The 21,600-nt window shown below is 47.5% G+C and overlaps 1 protein-coding gene across 5 annotated transcripts in view; it reads left to right on the plus strand.

Annotated features, from left to right (window-relative positions):
• Positions 1 to 21,600, plus strand: part of RASAL1 (RAS protein activator like 1) — a 258,927-nt gene that overhangs the window by 234,775 nt on the left and 2,552 nt on the right. For 4 of the 5 annotated variants that reach the window (XM_030217945.1, XM_030217946.1, XM_030217943.1 and 1 more), the window contains one exon: positions 438 to 1,342. In XM_030217945.1, coding sequence (XP_030073805.1) covers positions 438 to 577 — 140 coding nt within the window. In that variant the 3' untranslated portion in view covers positions 578 to 1,342. Of the gene's footprint in view, positions 1 to 437; positions 1,343 to 7,939; positions 7,948 to 21,600 lie in introns of those variants that run through there. The other variant, XR_003943755.1, reaches the window with a different exon arrangement.

Below are 21,600 nucleotides of genomic sequence, written 5' to 3' on the forward strand. Positions count from 1 at the left end.
ACAGCGGGAGCCATCTTGGATACTGGCAGAGACGAAGAGGCGGCAGCCATCTTGGAAGAGGCAAAGCCCACACAGGTGAGATTCAGTAGGGCAATCAGCACACAGAGCCAGAGAGAAACTAAGACAGAGACAGACACAGAGACAAGCAGAAGCCAGCACAGCCACTGACTCCCAGAAACAGGGTGAGTATGAGGGTGGTCACGGCCACAGACGTGACAGTTACCTCTTTTTCAAGTGTTTAACTCTTCTTCATGATTTTAATTCTTCTCCAGTGTTGAATTCTTCTCCATGACTTTTCTCCAGTGTTGTCTCTTGCCCAACTTCTTTTCATGCCTCTTCTGTCCTTCTTCACATCTCTCCTCATCTTCTTCGTTTTCCTCTTTTTTCTGTGTTTTGTCTCTGTTACTTTTATTTTTGACCTGTCCCTTCTCTTTCAGAGAGAAGTCCCTCGTTCCAGGACCGGCGGATGGCAGCTGCTGCCCGATTATTGGATGTTATCCAGGACTTGGAACGTGCACATCAGGCCTTTGAGCGGCGAGAGCGGGAAGAAGGACCCAACCATTCACATCATCCCTAGAGCTCCATCTCTCCAGTCAATACAGGCTGCCATCCAGTCAGTACACGTCGGGCTGAGCCCACCCCGCTGCCACATCCCTGCCAAAGAGCCGGGTTAGGGTTCTCTTTGGGACCATGTTGTCTGTGGACATGAGAAGGCTCCGAGGTCATCAAACACCAGCTTGCCTGGAACTGAACTGTTGCTCTCATCACCCAAGTCGTAGCTCATGTGTCGTCTTTCCTGCCCGTACAGTTTGAAGACTTGGCTACATGTTCTAGTTGTACAGTCAGTATTTTGGAGGTTTAGGTTTCTCCAGCATACTGTAGACAGCAAGAGTCTACTGTAAACTTCCTGCTGAGCTTCTGAGGGGAATTTGGGGGCTATTTTAAAGAAAATTACAGTGCACTCATTTGTATATTAATGAGGATGATGCCGATATGGCTATTCTTTTCTTATATTAAAGTGCATGGTATGGCAGAAGAGGGTGACTAGCCTTTAAAATGCCCCAACACAATCAAATGTTTCACAGAAGAAAGTTTCCTGACTTGTTCTGGAGAGTAGTGGACTTTGAACACTTTTTTTTATTTTTTTTGCTGTAACGACTGGTACGGCAGTCTACTGGAAACCTAGGGCAGAAGCTGATGCTTTTACAAGGCAGAATAAAAGTGTGATGTAATCCTAGGCCTGAGACGGGAGGTAAACATGTCCAAATACTCATATGTCTCCCTGGCATTCAGTGGCGTAGCCACAGGTGGGACTAGGTGGGCTCAGGCCCACCCAACAGTAGTACCCGTTTAGTGGTAGCTGGAGGGGATCCCAAGCTCGGCCAGCTGAAGACGTTCCCCTGATGGTAATGAAAACGCTACTCGCCATGATACTGGCACCTGAGCATGCTCATTTTTCAACGCAGACCTGCTGCAGACTGCCAAGGTGGAAAGAAGCGTTTTCCCGCCAGCTGAGATATTTTTTTTGGTGGTGGTTGGGGGGAGGGGGAGAACACTTGGTGCCCACCCACTTCTTGCCTAGGCCCACCCAAAATCTGTTGTCTGGCTACGCCCCTGCTGGCAATGTCTCCACAGAGACTCCACTTTTCCCCGTTGTGTGGTGCAGTACAGTCCGTTAGTCCCTCAGGATGCCTGGTGAATGGAGATGCCACAGTGTGCCACTTGGGTTAATGATTTGTGCTGCAGTTGACGTGATGCCTCAAGCCGATATGGAAAGACTTGCATTTTGGCCAGCTGATTGACCACCCAAAGGCCTGTGATGGCATCGCAAATCTGTTATGATGGTCCGTTAGCTCTGGGTTAGATATCTTAAAAAGAAAATACAGGTGATCCTCAGCATGGTGTCTGTTGAAGCTTCTGCACAGGATGTTGGCATAATGAGTTGGCTGCAAGTTACCAGCAGAAGTAACTGGTTGGCAGTGAATGTTCTAGTGGTTCCTTGATGGAGAACTGGGAGTGCCCTAACAGGGGGTTATATCGAAATGTTTTGCAAATTACTTAAAAAAACGGTTTGCCAAAAACGCAGCTCTTTTACCAATGAGGATGAATTAAAAATTCCTCAGTTAATAAGATGAAATTTAATACGCAGTATCAACTTTTGGCTTGCTAGACTCAAATCAGTCCAATACCGGCCAGTACATCTGTGGCAAAATTTCAGCACTCAAACTGCTTATAAACGCCCCTGTCCCGGGTTTATCACCCCTTCTGCCTAGTCCTGTCTTTCCAAGAATAACTGGAGCTACCAAAACCCTTACCCACACCCTTATCACCTCTCGCCTAGACTACTGCAATTTGCTTCTCGCTGGTCTCCCGCTCAGCCATCTATCTCCTCTTCAATCTGTCCAAAACTCTGCTGCGCGTCTTATATTCCGCCAGAGTCGCTATACTCACATTAGCCCTCTCCTCAAGTCGCTTCACTGGCTCCCTATCCGCTTCCGCATACGGTTCAAACTTCTCCTTTTGACCTACAAGTGCATCCACTCCGCAGCTCCTCAGTACCTTTCCGCTCTCATCTCTCCCTACACTCCTCCCCGGGAACTCCGTTCGCTGGGTAAATGTCTCCTGTCGTTCCCCTTCTCCCCCACTGCTAACTCCCGGCTCCTTCTATCTCGCTGCTCCCTATGCCTGGAATAGACTCCCTGAGCCAGTTCGTCAGGCTCAGTCTCTGGCTGTCTTTAAGTCTAGGCTTAAAGCCCACCTCTTTGCTACTGCTTTCGACTCCTAACCATGACTCTCTTACTCAACACCCTCACTTATCACCCCTACCACTGCAATTTCCCCACCCCTAGCTGTCTGTTCGTCTGTCCAATTTAGACTGTAAGCTCTGTTGAGCAGGGACTGTCTTTTCATGTTCATTTGTACAGCGCTGCGTAAGTCTAGTAGCGCTATAGAAATGTTTAATAGTAGTAGTAGTAGTAGTATGAGCCAAGTATAGGACAGTCAAGCCATTGTGACATCACTGATGAGGTTGGCTCTTAGGCATTGGTGGACTGAGGCATTATGACATCACAATGTCAGCTCTGGTTAAATCACCGCAGCTCCTCAGTACCTTTCCGCTCTCATCTCTCCCTACACTCCTCCCCGGGAACTCCGTTCGCTGGGTAAATGTCTCCTGTTGCCCCCCTTCTCCCCCACTGCTAACTCCCGGCTCCGTTTCTTTTATCTCGCTGCTCCCTATGCCTGGAATAGACTCCCTGAGCCAGTACGTCAGGCTCAGTCTCTGGCTGTCTTCAAGTCTAGGCTTAAAGCCCACCTCTTTGCTACTGCTTTCGACTCCTAACCATGACTCTCTTACTCAACACCCTCACTTATCACCCCTACCACTGCAATTTCCCCACCCCTAGCTGTCTGTTCGTCTGTCCAATTTAGATTGTAAGCTCTGTTGAGCAGGGACTGTCTTTTTCATGTTGATTTGTACAGCGCTGTGTAAGTCTAGTAGCGCTATAGAAATGTTTAATAGTAGTATAAGCCTATAGACATAGTGAGGACTGGTTCAGTTTGTCCCTTCTTGCATGGAGCTTGTTGGAAGCCCTAGTCGAGGTTTTCCGGTCCTTAAGGTACCCCTGCAGTTTTCGGAATATCCAGAGTGCATGAGTTGCGTTTGTGGATTTCTGGACCACACTTAGGCCTGGCAAGGCCCCAGGATTGCTACCTAACTCACAGGTTGATGCTCAAAGCTGGTCGCCCATAATGCAACAGTAATGCAAAAGTCTAGCTCAGCGATATTCGAAGCAAATTATATTTGCATTTTATGCATGGTTAAATTGCGCTATTAACAGGGCTGGCCCAAGGCAAGATGTCACCTGAGGCGGAGCTAACATGCCCCCCCCCCCCCGAGCCACGATGCCGCTCCCCCCCGGGCTTTTTACCTCATCATGGCAACGTTCCAAACCTGGCAATGATTTCCTTTACTGTGGTTGCCTGAGCCTCTGACGAAACAGGAAGTTACTTCAGGCGGCCACAGGAAATGGATGAGGCGGGTGCTGCCAGCGGCGGCAGGGCAGCGTATGGGAATCGCTGCCGGGTTTGGAAAGTCACCGCGACGAGGTAAAAGGCCACAAAGCCGCCCCCGAGACGCTGCTCCTGAAGCGTGCCGCCTGAGGCCCCCATCTCAGGTGGCCTAATGGTCAGGTCACCCCTGGCTATTAAACAGGAAGTGAAGGGAGGGATGTACCTGACACATGCACACAAAGGTTTTGCAGGAAGCATGGCTCTTGTGTGCATTCCCAGGCCCAGCACACATCTGCATTTTCTAAAGCATCTAAATATGAGCCTCGTAAATATTACTAACCAGTATGTTTTTACTAGCAAAAAAGGTGCCGGTACTCAAATGCTAGGCCACCTTTCAGTGGTGGGGTGATCACTGAAGGACCCACCCCACAATAGCCAGGGCCCCTGCAACCAGTCACAGAATCTATGACAAGGCAGAATTGGTGTGTAGAGCCTGAGCTCTTTCATTAAAACTTGGGGTCCATGGATCAATTTTAGCACACAATAGAAAAGGTGCCGGTACTCAGTACCCCCAAGTACCCCCTCAAAAAAAGCCCTGTTACTAACGTGTGGAATTTTTGCAAGGCTTATTTATGGACAGAACAGGCGCGAATGTGTTCTTTTACTTTTCAGTTTCGCTCAGACATGCACCCATGTTTGTCACTTCCTGTCTGCCTGGAGCTTCCTTCCACTTATTAAAGAAGATGAAACAGGCAGTTTGATGTGAAAAACTGACAAGAAATCCTCTCCTAAAAACCTTCCACGCTGTGCCTGATCTGGCGATAATTTTTCGGCATTATGGGTCATTTCCTTTTGTGCATTGCAGCGTTTATGTTTGCTCATTGCAAATGAATACTTACCGACCTCATTAGCATCCATTTTAATACATTTCAATACAATTTACGCCCTTAACACCCACGCTCGAGCCCTCTGAGCATTCGGCATACAATAATGTACGTACAAACCCAGCGTTAACCACATGTTTGAACATCAGCTCCCCCCCCCCCCCCAAGTCCAAACTAAACCCCTCCAGTCAGGGGTGGACTTAGTGTTCTGGGCCCTCGGGCAATAAGGGCCGTGGGCCCCTAACCACCTATCAAAATGATTAAATTAGATGGAAGTTAGGGGAGACTGGACCCTCTACTGGGCCCTCGGGCACTGCCCTATGGTTCCAAGGGTCAGTCTGTCCCTGGCTCCAGTCCCTTTTTTTGTCTTAACCACAGTTGCAGTGTCAGTATAGTTAAAGAGAAGCAACGGGGCCGTATTGAACTGAGAAGAAAATTAAGAGTGAGATGCAGGGGCGTAGCCAGACCTCGACGGGAGGGGGGGCCAGAGCCCAAGGTGTGTGGGGGGGGGGGGGGCACATTTTGGCCCGTTTCCCCGCCGCTGCCGCTCTCCCCTGCACCACCACTGCAAAGGTACTTTGGCTGGCGGGGGTCCCCAACCCCCGCCAACTAAAGCGTTTGTCTCGTTCTGGTCTCACATTGCCTGGTGCCCTGTTCTGTTTTCAGTCGCTGTGCGCGCTCGTTTTAATGAAACCGAGCATACACAGCGACTGAAAACGGGACAGGGCGCCAGGCAATGTGAGACTAGCGTGGGACAAACGCGTTAGCTGGTGGGGGTTGGGGACCCCTGCCAACCAAACCGGGGGGCCCCCATGGCCCCCCATAGCTACACCACTGGCGAGATGACTTCTTTGGACTGACTTGAGTCCAGTACCAATCCTGGCTTTACAGACAAAAATCGAAAGGCTACAGCCAGTGGTGTGCTGGAGTAGGCTCTCACAGGCTCGCAAGAGCCGGTTGTTAAGTTTTTAAGAATTTTGGGAGCCGGTTGTTAAAGTAGGGCCCTCCATGGCTACTTTAACAACTGGCTCCCAAAATGTGAGCTTGGGCCCCCTGCTGAATTATCTTTTACTTTGCTAGTGGGGATGCTGAGCCCTGCCAGCTCCCTGCTCCTTGTTTCCAGCTCTGGGAAGCAGGCTGAGACTTCTCGAGCATGTGAGAGAAGTTCCAGCATGCTGCTCAGAGCAAGACGTTGGGAGTGGTGGCAGTCCATTTATTGGCTGCCAGCAAAGGTATGCCTAGCAAGCCCGCATGAAGGGAGGGAGGAGAGAGAGGCAAGTGTTGCTCCCCCCCCCCCCCCCAGCCACCCCTTGCCGTTCCAACTGCAGAGCTGGCTACGTCCGGAGAAAGAGCCTGTTGTTAAAAATTTACCAGCACACCCCTGGCTACAGCCGTTCATTCCTGCCTCCCTAGAGAGTGGCTAACACAAGTGACATTTTTAAATTGAGGAACTCCGTCGAAGAGTTCAAAGGGCTTGACCTTTTCATTTCCTTTGCACCCACTACACCTCAGTCTTGGACATCACGGACACCTTTGATGTGGGACGGCAGTAATCGCTGTCCCTCATCTACTGCCATAATATCATTTTGTACAATGGGGTGTACTTTCCACCAGAGAAACCACTGGAAATCGATCATTTCACGCTGTTTTTTTTTCTCTCTTCCTGGCTTCTTTTGCTTTATCTGTTGACACCGGGAATGGGGTGTGAATTCTGAAATTCATCTTTACTATGTTTTATGACCAAACAAAACAGTATAGGAATGAAAATAAATAAATAAAATTCCTCTCAGGTGCAGCCTCTCCTGCTGGTCCCGTTCTATTTCTGCATGTCTCAAATGGATAACAGACAATTTTAGCATTTTGCCTGTTGGCAGTTGTGGAATCCGACCATGGCATTTTCTTGTTTAATGATATTTCTATGCCTGGAAGTGACCAAATTTCCACATACTGTAACTGGACTTGGGGGGAGGGGGATGGGATGGGGTGAGGGAAGATCCTCTGAGCCTGAGGACCAAGGGGGAGGGGAGGTGATAATTAAAGTCGGGCCCAGAAGAGACCGCTTGTCATGCCTTGGCCCTCATTATAGTTACTGCAAATTGGATTGTTGACCTAATTGCTCATGGACAGACTGAAAAATGGTGGTGTTGCAAATGTTCCATGTATTTTTTACGCACGATTTATGTAACAGAGGGGTCATTTTACACAGGCGCGCTGAAAATGGCCTGCAGTAGTGTAGGCGCGGGTTTTGGGCGCGCGCAGAATCATTTTTCAGTGCACCTGTAAAAAAGGCCTCTCCCCCCTCCCCCCCCAAAAACTGGACATGCGGCAAAATCAAAATTGCCTCGTGTCCATTTTGAGTCTCAGACTTTACCGCCAGCCGTAGACCTAGTGGTAAAGAATTTGAACGGTAAGGACCTACGTGCGTCGGATGCCACTTGGCGGGCGTCCGCAAATAAAAATTATTTTTCAGACACATGCCAAAAATGAAATTACCGCAAGAGCCACGCGATAGTCGAGCGGTAAGTCCATTTTGGCACGCGTTGGGCAAGCATAGGCGCCTACGAGGCTTAGCAAAAGGGGCCTAAATGACCCCATGACCTCTTCCCCACTTTCTCCCCTATTCCCTTACAGGCTCTTTCAGCCACCTCTATCCTCATTCCACTCTCTCGCTTGTCCCCCCAACCCCCCTCTTCTTCCTGCTCTACTCCCACCTTCCCACTCGCTTTTCCCCCCCACACCCCCGTCTCATTCACTTCCCAGCTTTTCACAATTCTTCATTCACCCTCGTGTTCTTTCCTCCTTTCTTACCCTCCTCACCCACCTGCTCGCTCCCACTCACCCCACCCTCTCTCTCTTCTCACTTGCTCCATGTTTTCTCTCCACCCACCTTTGCCCCACTCACTCCCCATGCTCTGACCTGCCTGCTCACTAATACAGCTCCTCCTTCTCCCTCCCTTCCTGTGAAATATGAGCGTATCATATGCTGGATACCGGTCAATATTTAGACACTGCAGGTCAGCATTTCATTTAAACACCACCCGCAGTGTTTGAAGTTATACCTGACCATTTCTGGATAGCGACACTGAATATGGGGGTAATGCAGGCAGCACCGCTGTTATCTGGGACGAGTTTGAATATTACCGCTCCACAGATAAGGTCAGGCTCCACCCTTACTATCTGAATGGTGCTGGGGGGTTTAAAGTGATTTTCAGTCTATGGCACTTTTCTGTTTAGTAGTAAAATATTGGGCCTGTAGTGTTTCATTGTAAAATGCCACTTGCCCTAACTAAAGAAGTTACACTGAATCAGCTGCAGGGAACTAGGACCATAGCTAAACTTGTCCAAATTTCTAAGACCCCAACGATCAATTCCCCACGCCAGTGGAGTAGCGAGGGCGGCTGCCACCCGGGGCAGTTCGCCACTGAGCACCCCCCCTCGGCGCATCAACCCCTCCCTCAGCGCATCAATCCCCCTCTCAGCGCATTACCAAGCCCCCCCCCGAGTGCATTCTTGCCTGCCGTATGCATGCCGCTGGGGGGATGTCAGTTCCGCTGGTTCCCTGCTCCCTCTGCCCCGGAATAGGAAGTAACCTGTTCCGGGGCAGAGGGAGCAGAGCACCAGCGAAGCCGACATCCCCCCAGCGGCGTGGACCCGGGGCAGACCGCCCCCACCGCCCCGCCCTTGCTACGCCACTGCCCCACGCTGTTCCAAAACAGCATCCAAAACAGTGGGCCAGGGCCCACCCACTTAAGGCTCAGGCCCACTCAACAGTAGCTGGTGGAGATCCCAAGCTCCGTCAGCTGAAGACTTCCCCCTGATGCTAACGGAGACGCTACTCTCCACGATACTGACACCTGCGCGTGCTCAGTGTTCAGCGCATGTCTGCTGCAGACTGCCAAGGTGGAAAGAAGCATTTTCCTGCCAGCTGAGATATTTTTTGGTGCTGGTTTTGGGGGAGAGGGGGAGAACATTTGGTGCCCACCCACTTCTTGCCTAGGCCCACCCAAAATCTGTTATCTGGCTATGCCCCTGATCCAAAATATTTGCACAGAACAGTGCGAGGAATTAACTACCAATTGTTCAACGCTAATAACATGCAAATTTAGGCACGTTATTAGTTTTGATGATCGGGGGGAAGAGTGGGAGGATTGTGCCTAGGGTTACCATATGTTTGGATTTACCCGGACATGTCCGGGCAACTGGGCGCGTTTTGCCAATCTGCCTGTTTGTCTGGATTTCTGGACAAACGGGCAGCCCGCCTGCCAGCCTGCCCGTTTGTCCTGAAATCCGGATAAACAGGCAGATTGCTAGCCTCCCCTCCCCTTACTTACTACTGCCCTGGTGGTCTAGTGACCTCTTCCGCCTTTGGGGCAGGAAAGAACCCCCTCTTTCCTGCCCGGAGCGCTGCCCTGCATGCATCCTTCCTGTTCCTGATCTCGGCGCCGATTCAAAATGGCCGCCGAGAGTTGAAGTGACCTCATGAGACGTCAACTCTCGGCGGCCATTTTGAATCAGCGCCGAGATCATGAACAGGAAGGATGCATGCAGGGCAGCGCTCCGGGCAGGAAATGGGTCACTAGACCACCAGGACAGTAGTAAGGTAAGGGGGGGGGGGGTGACAGGGTGTGTGACGGGAGAGGGGAAAATGTGACAGGGGGGCGTGGTGGGGTGTGAAAGGGGGCGGGGTGTGTGGTGGGGGCAGGGCATGTGTCCTTCTTTTTGGGGGACAAAATATGGTAACCCTAATTGTGCCTGGGGTGTGCTGGGTGGGGCTTCCCTACCATATGGACACACTGGGCAAAGCAGAGAGCTGCCATTTGGGGGGGGGGGGGGGCGCTGGAAGAGGATGGTGTGCTACTCCCTCCTCCATCAACCACGAGGTACAAGGAGGGAGGAAGGGGGCTGCTAGACCACCAGGGCAGGTGGGGAGATGGAGTATGTAGCCCAATGGGCCACTAGAAATTTTTTTGGTGTCAGGGGGGATTAGGGGGGCTGGAGATCCATGAGACCTCCAGCCCCCCTGTGCCCTTGTGTTTTAGGGGGTCGGAGCTGGAGGTCGGCCAGACCTTCAGCTCCCTGTGTCGCTGTCTGGGGGGGCACTAGGCCACCAGGAACTCAGCTATTGGGGGATCCAGGGGTCCACTTGATCCTCAGGACAGACAGTGACAGCCTGGGCTGCCTAGCAGAGGAGAAAGAGCCTTAACCCTAACACCAGCTCCGAGCTGGCGTAGAGTTAAGGCGCTATTCGGCCCATACGATCAGAGCACAGTGCTCTGATCGTATAGGCATAATACTGGAGAGCTCATTTAAATCTTATTTAAGTGAGCTCTGCAGCATTCCCTACACGCTCACGCTGGAGCCCTCTGATCATCAGAGCTTAGTAAATGCGGACGCTAGCGGCCTCTAGCACCTGCATTTAGTTTTGATCATCAAGGCCTAAGACACAGAAAGAAAGAAGGGACGTGTGCATTCGGGACTGCAAAGTCCCCTCCATGACAACAAAATAGATCAGAAGTTTCCCTGGAACAATGGAGAGAGACAGGCTGCACACCCTGTACCCTGTTCCTGGTCTCCACCCGCAACACGAAACAATCAGTTCAGAAGTCAACCAGAAAGCCACCGGCATGGAGAAGTCGTAGCTTGTGAAGCATTTGCGGAAGGAGAGATACGAATAGACCCACAAACGAGAGAGCTGGGAAAAAAATAGCACAGAACCTGTTATTCAAACAGTCTTTTCAAGCAAGCAAGTCTGTGCTTAGGGCTATCAACTCTCCCTTCATAATAAAGCTGCCACATGGATCCAGATTCACAGGACAGGTTTGGTCCACTCCTGGGTTTACCAGAGTGCATGCTGAGACTTGCAGACTTGCTTTTCTTAGGGAAGGCAATAGGGAAATCAGAACTACAAGTCCCTGCATGCAATGGGGTAAACCCAGGACTGGATTAACCCAGGCCTGTGAATCTGGATCCAGTTGGCAGCTTTACTTTATATCCAATTAGCAAGATCTAACAATCTGGATAACAAAACTGAATAAGAATGTAAGAAACAGCTGAGCTGAACTATAAAATTCTATTGTTTTCTCTAGACGCACTCCCACCCCCAGTTTGACGCCCAGGGTCACCACCTCCTAGTCCCGGCTCTGAGACAATGTCCTTTTGAGTCAAAGCGTGCTCTGCACTCCTAAGTCCCTTGGCTTTGCTGTTTCCAGAATCATCGTGATGTTACTCATTTATCATAATATTCTTAAGAAAAGAGTGTGACAGTCCTTCTACTCAGAAGCATTGTTTCCAGCACCTTGAGTATTGCGTTCAGTTCTGGTCGCCATATCTTAAAAGAAAGATAGAGCGGAAAATGATAAAGGGGATGGAACTCCTCTCGTATGAGGAAAGGCTAAAGAGGTTAGGGCTCTTCAGCTTGGAAAAGAGACGGATGAGGGGAGATAGGATTGAGGTCTACAAAATCCTGAGTGGTGTAGAACGAGTAGAAGTAAATTGATTCTTTACTTACATAAGTACATAAGTAATGCCACACTGGGAAAAGACCAAGGGTCCATCGAGCCCAGCATCCTCTCCACGACAGCGGCCAATCCAGGTCAAGGGCACCTGGCAAGCTTCCCAAACGTACAAACATTCTATACATGTTATTCCTGGAATTGTGGATTTTTCCCCAGTCCATTTAGTAGCGGTTTATGGACTTGTCCTTTAGGAAACCGTCCAACCCCTTTTTAAACTCTGCTAAGCTAACCGCCTTCACCACTTTCTCCGGCAACGAATTCCAGAGTTTAATTATACGTTGGGTGAAGAAGAATTTTCTCCGATTTGTTTTAAATTTACTACACTGTAGTTTCATCGCATGCCCCCTAGTCCTAGTATTTTTGGAAAGCGTGAACAGACGCTTCACATCCACCTGTTCCACTCCACTCATTATTTTATATACCTCTATCATGTCTCCCCTCAGCCGTCTCTTCTCCAAGCTGTATAACCCTAGCCTCCTTAGTCTTTCTTCATAGGGAAGTCGTCCCATCCCCGCTATCATTTTAGTCGCCCTTCGCTGCACCTTTTCCAATTCTACTCTATCTTTCTTGAGATGCGGCGACCAGAATTGAAGGATCTGGCCCACCCAGTGCCAGCATAGCTATAATGTGGCTGGCAGGGATCCCCAAGTCCCACCAGCCGAAAACTCCCAACAACTGGCCCTCCTGCATACCTTGTAAATAGCAGATTTTCGTCTGCAGTGAGCAGTGACTGATGCATACTGCTCGCACCGGCCCCACAGCCTTCGTTCTGATGTATTCTTGCCTAGGCGGAAACAGGAAGTTACCTTGGAGGGAAGGGTATGGAGCCAACATCAGCAGTGTGTGTTAGTTGCTGCCCGTTGCCGGTGAAAATCTGCTATTTAAAAGGTATGCAGGAGAGGGAGGATATTTGAGAGACCATATGGCATGCAGGTGAGAGGAGAGACCATTTCATCTGTGGGATGAGGCGGGGTTATTCTGCCCACCCATCTTGAGCCCAGGCCCACCCAAAATTGGGTGTCTGGCTATGCCCCTGACGGGCAGTAAAGACAAAAAAAAAAGGAAAGAGCTAAAAAGAAAAGGCCAATACATCAGAGGCAGGTATAGTTTGGGAATGGAACAAGACAGAGGAGAAAAGACAAATGGACTTCAACCGCTTGAAGGAGAATTAGCAGACAGGAAAGCAGAAAAAAGAAACTGAAACCAGCATAATGGAAAAATAAAATGTCCAGATAGCAAAGGTAGACAAAAGCATTTTATTTTTAATTTATTAACTGAAATATGTTAGCTTTGGGGAATGTACATAGCAGATGTCTGTGTTCACTAGAAAAGGAAACGCATTTCCCTTTTTATTTCTCCAGTGCCTGCTGTTCAACTTCTTGGGGTTCCCAGTTCAGTTTTTGATCCCTTGTTCTGTAATCGGTGAGGGTATGTCGATGTGATAGTACTATTTTAAAGGGCTTCAATTTCAATGCAGGAACTCACATCAGTACAGCATAACAAACGTTCCAGCACACTAAACGTCTTTGCTATTTAAAAATATGAAACGTAACGTAAGAGAGAAAAATGAATCTGGATGAGCATCAAACCCATTACTGTTGAATGACTGATATTTTTATCACACCATTAGTCTCAGTGTGTGTTACTTTGAGCAGCGAAACTCTTTACAGATAACACTATATCGTCATCGATCCTTTATATTTATTTTTTATAGAAAAAAAATTACTTGGCGTTTGGTTTGTATTTATTGGCTTTATATTTCACTATATACCATTGTGTCAAATTTACGATTTCCAAGTAGTATACAGTTACAGTAACACATCACAGTAAACAATTAAAACAAAATCAAATCCTGGATTCAAGTAAAATGTTATTTAAAGAACCAACTTTTTAAAAGTTTGCGAAAAGCAAGATATGAAGAGGCATTTTGAAGTTGATCATCAGGTAGAGAATTCCACAGATAAGGTTCAACATATGAGAACTCTCTCGGTCTAGTGACGAAACTTTGATAACGCCAAGATCCGGAAGCTGCAAGCAATCTTTTTTGCGATGACTGAAGTTCTCTTTGAGAAATACATTTCTTTCAATTTGTTACCAAGATAGACCAGACGGCCCAATTGAAATGTTTTATAAACCAAACATAACAGCTTGAAACTGATTCACAAGGCCACTGGGAACCAGTGAAATCGACACAACACTGGAGTGATGTGACTGGGTCTTTTAGATCCTCTTATTAAACGAGCAGCTGTATTTTGCACCCGCTGCAGGGCGTTGAAGCCTAGATTTTACTCAGTCCAGCCAGAACAGAGTTGCAATAACGAATCCTTCTTGTAAAGAAAGCATGAACTAACTTTGTCAAGTTAACGGAGTTCAAACATGCGTGGGATATGCATAAAGGAATCCTGTGCAGAAGGAATGGATCCTCAGAAGCTTAGCTGAAATTGGGTGGCGGAGCAGGTGGGGGGAAGAGGGGTTGGTGGTTGGGAGGCGAGGATAGGGGAGGGCAGACTTATACGGTCTGTACCAGAGCCGATGATGGGAGGCGGGACTGGTGGTTGGGAGGCGGGAAATACTGCTGGGCAGACTTATATGGTCTGTGCCCTGAAAAGGACAGGTACAAATTCAAGGTAAGGTATACACATATGAGTTTGTCTTGGGCAGACTGGATGGACCATGCAGGTCTTTTTCTGCCGTCATCTACTATGTTACTATGTAAGTTGTATTCACTTAGTACAGGCTGCAATTGACGCAGCATTCGGAGATGAAAAAAAAACCCCAAGACTTCACAATGTGACCAATATGCAAATTGAATTTCAATGCATTATCACAACAAAAACCTAATGTTGTTATATCCTGCAAAAGCGGAAGGGATCTACCACATACTTCTGGAAGAACTCGCAAGTTAATTGCATTTGCATGAAAGGCACATTGCTGATGACTGGTTCATAAAAACAGAGAAATAGAGAAACCATATTAAGATTATATGGCCTATCCTTGTACGTCAATGACTCGACACGAGCTGTGTTTCGGCGCACAGCACCTGCCTAAAGTGCTTTCCTTTGTGTCGCTGTGTTCGATTTCTGATACCATACGACCCCTGATGCAGACGCTGTGTGCCGAAACACAGCTCTTGTTGGGTCGTTGATGTACAAGAATCAGGCACAAGGTTGATCTACCTTGTGGAATAAAAATCATGCTTTGTGTTTTGCATTGTGTTCTGTGCTTTGAACCAGGGGCGTAGCCAGACTTCAGCGGGAGGAGGGGTTCAGATCCCGAGGTGAGGGGGCACATTTTAGTCCCCCCCCCCGCCATTGCCAACCCCCCCCCCCCCCCGCTGCCACCACCACTGCCAACTGTCCCCCGACGCTGCTGTCGCCTACCTTTGCTGGTGGGGGACCCCAACCCCCGCCAGCCGAGGTCCTCTTCTTCCAACGCAAGGCTTTGTTCTGTTTCTGTGAGTCTGACTGTACCCTTTTATCCCCACCTCTTTAATTCCCTTACCTCTTAATTGTTCTGTCTGTCCTATTTAGATTGTAAGCTCTTTGAGCAGGGACTGTCTTTTTCTTGTTTGGTGTACAGCGCTGCGTATGCCTTGTAGCGCTATAGAAGTGATAAGTAGTAGTATCCAATCTGTCCATCCACACCAATTTTTATACTCTACAATCTATTCCTCTCTCTCTCAGAGATCTTCTGCTCTTGTCTCATGCTTTCTTGATGCTAGATTCCACCTTGGGGGTCAGCACTCAAGAAAACGATCTGGGTGTCGTTGCAGATAATACACTGAACTCTTTTGCTCAGTGTATGGCAGCAGCCAAAAAAGCAAATAAGATGCTAGGAATTATTAGTAAAGGGATGGTGAATATGACCAAAATTACTGTAATGCCTTTGTATCTCTCCATGGTGCATCCGCACCTTAAGTATGGCGTTCAGTTCTGGTCGCTGTACCTCAAAAAAGATATAGCGGAATTAGAAAAGGTTCAAAGAAGAGCAAGCAAAATGATAAAGGGGCTGGAACTCCTCTCGTATGAGGAAAGGCTAAAGAGGTTAGGGCTCTTCAGCTTGGAAAAGAGACAGATGTGGGGAGATAGGATTGAGGTCTACAAAATCCTGAGTGGTGTAGAGCGAGTAGAAGTAAATTGATTTTTTACTCGTTCCGAAAGTACAAAGACTAGGGGACACTTGAGGAAGTTACATGGAAATACTTTTAAAACAAATAGGAGGAAATATTTTTTCACCGACGACTAATTAAGCTCTGGAACTCTTTGCTGGGGGAGGTAGTAACTGTGGTTAGCGTATCTGGGTTTAAAAAAAGGTTTGGACAAGTTCCTGGAGGAAAAGTCCATAGTCTGCTATTGAGACAGACATGGGAAGCAACTCCTTGCCCTGGGATTTGTAGTATGGTGTGTTGCCATGATTTGGGTTTCTGCCAGGTACTTGTGGTCTGGCTTGGCCACTGTGTGAAAAACAGGATACTGGTCTAGATGGACCACTGGTCTGACCCAGTATGGCTACTCTTATGTCCTTGTCTCCACCACCTGCACTAGGAGGCCATTCCATGTATCCACCCTTTTAATAAAGAAATATTGCCTTAAATTGCTCCTGAGTCACATTCATCCTCTAAAGAAGTATTGAAAAGGTCAGCCAGCAGGAACCGCCAGAACTTCCCTCAGTAATCTTTGATGTATCCCAACCATCCTCACATTTTTTCAGTGTTGTTCAAAGTATTAGGTCAAAGTATTTAAGTAAAAGTACAGTGAAAAGCACATTAAAAATTTAATTACGTGATAGTAGAAAAATTTTTGCTTAATATAATAACTTTTTGAGTAAAAAGTAAAAGTATTGTGATTACAAAGAATGCAACTATTGTTAATGTTTTTATCCCAACAACTTTATTGCTCTACAGTTCAATCCACTTTACTTTTAGTAAAACTAAAGTTTTAGCATAAGAACATAAGATGAGCAATATTGGGTCAGACCAATGGTCCATCTAGTCCAATATCCTGCTTCCAACAGTGGCCAATCCAGGTCACAAGTACCTGGCAGAATCTCAAAAAGTAACAAGATTCCGGAATCCCAAAGAGTAGCAACATTCCAGAACCTCAGAGTAACAAGATTCCAGAATCCCAAAGAGTAGCAACATTCCAGAACCTCAAAGAGTAGCAAGATTCCGTACTACAAATTCCAGGGCAAGCAGTGGCTTCTCCCAAGTCTATCTCAATAACAGACTATGGACTTTTCCTCCAGGAACTTTTTAAAACCTAGATAATGCTGACCACTGTTACCACATCATCCAGCAGCGAGTTCCAGAGCTTAACCATTCTTTGCGTGAAAGAATATTTCCTCCTGTTTTAAAAGTATTTCCGTGTAATTTCATTGAGTGTCCCCTGGCCTTTGTACTTTTTGAAAGAGCGAAAAGTCGATTCACTTTTACCTGTTCTACATCACTCAGGATTTTACAGTCCTCAATCATATCCCCCCTCAGCCGTCTCTTTTCCAAGCAAAAGAGCCCTAACCTCTTTAACCTTTCCTCATATGGGAGGAGTTTCGAAAGTGACTGTCACGCATATGAGTGCGCTTTTGAGTCATTAAATCCAGGACAACTAAAAAGATTCAACAACTGCAGTAGCAGGAAGTGGATTGTTCAGTCTGATAAAAAGTTCCTTCAAATCAGGCCAGGTTGCAATATTACTGATGGTCTGCAGGTTTTGATCAATGGACTCTCTGAAACACTTGACTTCCGTATAACAAAGAATACGTTATCATCATTATTGTCATTACCACCTGCATTACAAGTAGTTCTAATTCATCACTTGTAGCTTCATCTTCATTATCATCGTCATGCTGTCCAATTACAGAGAAGGCTTTCACAAAGTTGGAATCATTGTCTGTCATTATTCTAACGATTTTTCATCTGATGGCAAACTCAGTTTGAATGTCTTCGTAAACTGATGCAAGAACATCAAATGTGTGGGAACCCTTTAGTCTTAAAGCCAGACAAGCAGACTTCCGCTCTAAAGATTGTCAATTCAGTGGACAGTCACCCCAATGTAAACATTTCCATGGGATTGCCAAGCCTCTTAAGACTTGTTAACTGTAAAGTCTCAATATCTTGAAGTATAACCTGAGTCAGATGTTCAGAAGTGTTGTCCCAGGGCACAGAGACTCCATAATTCTGAGAGCTGTATCCGTGGTTGGAGGTAGAAATCTGAAGAGAGGCAGCTTTATTGCAGAGGTGAGAAAATAGCTGAACAGGTAGAAGTAGCTCAGAGCTGGGTGACTGGGGAGTGCAATATCTCATTAGGAAGATATATTCAAGGTAAAAAAACAAGTTCGTTCCAGGGAGTGAAGCAGGACAAGTGCTGTCTGAAGCAAGGTGGAGAATGCCTCATGGCAAGGGAGAGGCTAAGAAGGGCTCACAAAGGCCCAGGGAGGAGGGGGTAAAAGACCAATGGGAACAGAGCCTGCCATCAGGTAGCAAGGGTCTTCCTAGAGCACAGCCCTCGATTGGAGGGAAAGGTCATACCTGGCTGACCTCTCAGGACAAAGATAGTAAGAATGACCAGGGAATGATAGCAGGTAGACAAAGGAGCCAAGCTTGGCTGAGAAAGAGAAGAGGTCTGGGCTGGTGGCACAAACCAATAGTAACAGTTCTTATACAGACAGGCAAGTGTGGCTGCATTGCCTGTGAACTACATTACACACAATGCATTGCTCACGTATCCTTGCAGTGGGAACTGCAGCAATGAAGATCCTTAGGATCACATTATAAACTCGTGCGAGGCTGTCAGAGGACAGAACAGGGATGTCCAGCTGTCTGTTGTGATAGAGACACATATGTCTGTTCACCAGGAATTACAAACAACTTTAGCTTCATCTCTGCTTTAAGTGACCCAACTCATCACTGTTGTGTTTGGCAGGAGACCAGTAACAAGTTTAACAATCACAGCAAAATGTAAGATGAGATGATCCACTGTTTAATCCTGTTCCAGGTTTTGCTGTTTCATTTGGTTTACTGAGGAATCGTCATTTCCATCTCATTTCCGCTTTGACTTTTTTACTTTCAACTGTAAGCATCAGATGTAACTGAGTAAAAGTAATAAAAATTGATGAAATTGTTACTTCATTACAAGTAAAAGTAACAAAACGTTTACTAAAGTATGGTAATTACTTACATTTACTTGGCTGCTATACAATACTGCGTTTTGTCTAGGTGTAGTTTAGCTAGCTCCTTGTGAACATGAGCTTTCAAAACCTCACTTCCATTTCTATCTGTGCACACAGAACAGAAATATTTGCGAAATATATATTCCTCGCCTTCACCCTTGAGTCTGATGCAGAGGCTTAGCCAGACTTCGACGGGAGGGGGGTCCAGAGCCCGAGGTGAGGGGGCACATTTTACCTACCCCCCTGCGCCGCCGACCCCCCCGCCATTGCTGACCGCCGCCACCGCCACAACTTTGACCTCCCTCTGCCGACGACCCTCTTGACCCCCCTCCCGCCGCCAACCCTCCCCGCCGCTGCCTTCACCTACCTTTGCTGGCGGGGGACCCCAACCCCCGCCAGCCGAGGTCCTCTTCTTCCGGCGCATGTTGTACGTGCAGGACGTCAGACTCACAAACAGAACAAAGCCTTGTGCCGGAAGAAGAGGACCTCAGCTGGCGGGGGTTGGGGTCCCCCGCCAGCAAAGGAAGGCAACAGCGACACCGGGTTGGCGGCGGGAGGGGGGTTGAGAGGGTTGTCGGCAGGGGGGGTCCAGGGCCAAATCTACGGGGGCCCAGGCCCCCGTGGCCCCACGTAGCTATGCCACTGGTGTGATGATGCCACTTTTGCACTTCTTCCTATCACTAACATCTCAAAAAAAAAAAAGTCTTACTCTACCCCTTCCATTTTATCAATTTCTTATTGTATCCCAGCTACGGGGTTGGGAGCTAAACTTGGAGTCACGAGGTGGGTGGGTGGTTGGGGGGGGGAGCCACTTGACTACCAGGGTTTTGGGGGGGCAACTGGGAAGAGGGAAAGGGCTGCTAGACTACCATGGAATTTATATGGGAGGGAGGGGGCCTGAAGGGTCAGGGGGCCAATATACAAGGGCATCATTTTATTCATATTAGGAGGGGGGGTCAGTCATGTGGGGTCAGGATTGATGTCACTGGACACCAGCGACATGCTTGGAGAGGGGAGTAAGAAGCTGATGCATGCCGTGACATACTGAGTTCGATTCCCACTTCAGGCACAGGCAGCTCCTTGTGACTCTGGTCAAGTCACTTAACCCTCCATTGCCCCATGTAAGCCGCATTGAGCCTGCCATGAGTGGGAAAGCGCAGGGTACAAATGTAACAAAAATAAAATAGATACTATTGGAGATTCTACATGGAATGTTGCTACTATAGGAGATTCTACATGGAATGTTGCTATTCCACTAGCAACATTCCATGTAGAAGGCTGCGCAGGCTTCTGTTTCTGTGAGTCTGACGTCCTGCACATACGTGCAGGACGTCAGACTCACAGAAGCAGAAGCCTGCGCGGCCACATTGGTGATCTGCAAGGGCAGACTTCTACATGGAATGTTGGAATAGCAACATTCCATGTAGAATCTCAAATAGTAGCAACAGTGGAGGCCTAGTGGTTAGGGTGGTGGACTTTGGTCCTGAGGAACTGAGTTGGATTCCCACTTCAGGCACAGGCAGCTCCTTGTGACTCTGGGCAAGTCACTTAACCCTCCATTGCCCCTTGTAAGCCACATTGAGCCTGCCATGAGTGGGAAAGCGCGGGGTACAAATATAACTAAAATAAAAAAAATTGTGTGTGTGTTTTTTTTTTAATGTCAACTTTCCTGTCAGTGCCTGGGTTAATCATATTACTGCCGTGTAACATGGCAGTAATTTGCATACTTATCAGTTTGAGCACGCTACGGCAATGTTTTGGTGCTAATTTTGAAGTAAAATGAAGAATTTACACCGAACCTTTGAGCATCAGCCTCAGTGGCTGCCGAAGCTGTGAGCTATCTGACATTATGCCCTGCAGTGACCCCTGCTGGAGGAGGCTGACACTGCAAAAGGAGTGAGTTCTACTTTCTACTCCTATCCCATACTTTTGCTGTAGGAGGATCTTGGTAAGACAGTGATATTTCAAAGAAATGTGCATGCAGTGGAAAGAAATGGGTTCAGCTGAGCTCAGCAGTTTCTCTGCAGCAGCTGCAAATACTTTCAAAGCGTTGGTCCCTTGGGAGTCTAATGATCCAGCGACCATAAATACCTAATCTATCATAGCGTGTGTCTGGTTTCCTTTCTGTGAGGCCACTGGGGTTCCTGAAAGTATGAATTTTTGTTTCGGAGTTGCATTTGGGGTTTGTTTTCTTGCTGGGATGAGAATAAATTTCCAGAATAAGAATAGAAATCAAACAAAATAAAACATGGAAAAGAAAATAAGATGATACCTTTTTTATTGGACATAACTTAATACATTTCTTGATTAGCTTTCGAAGGTTGCCCTTCTTCGTCAGATCGGAAAGAAGGGCAACCTTCGAAAGCTAATCAAGAAATGTATTAAGCTATGTCCAATAAAAAAGGTATCATCTTATTTTCTTTTCCATGTTTTATTTTGTTTGATTTCTAATGATTACCTTTAAAAGTGGACTAACACGGCTACCACACCTCTCTACTCAGAATATGAATGAAACCTTATGCCAGGGCTTCCCAAATCTGTTCTGGGGACCCCATAGGCTGTTGGGTTTTCAGGATATGCACAAGGAATATGCATGAGATGAATTTGCAGATTAGAAACCCAACGTATGAAAATTTATCTTATGCATATTCATTGTGGATGGTTGTGGCGTCTCCAGGACTGGACGGGGGGGCCAGGTGAGACATGTAGTGCTTTAGAGACCCGGTGCTTACTAAGCCGCTTAGGCGCCTAAGTGCAACCAATGTGCACCAGTTTGGAACTACTGCCCGACTACTGTGTGGCCCGGGTGGTACTTTCATATTTTAAACATGCGTCCACTACGCGCACTGGAAAATTTATGGTGCATGGTGCTAACCAGGCGGTAATTGGTGGTGAATGCGTGCTGATGATTATTGCCCAGTTAACACATGTGACTTTATCGCTAAGTCAATGAGTGGCGGTAAGGTCTCAGGCACAAAATGGACGCGCGCCAAATTTTATTTTGCCACAAGTCCATTTTCAGCCCA

The sequence above is a fragment of the Microcaecilia unicolor genome, chromosome 11 (assembly GCF_901765095.1).
Source record: "Microcaecilia unicolor chromosome 11, aMicUni1.1, whole genome shotgun sequence".
Lineage (NCBI taxonomy): Eukaryota > Metazoa > Chordata > Amphibia > Gymnophiona > Siphonopidae > Microcaecilia > Microcaecilia unicolor.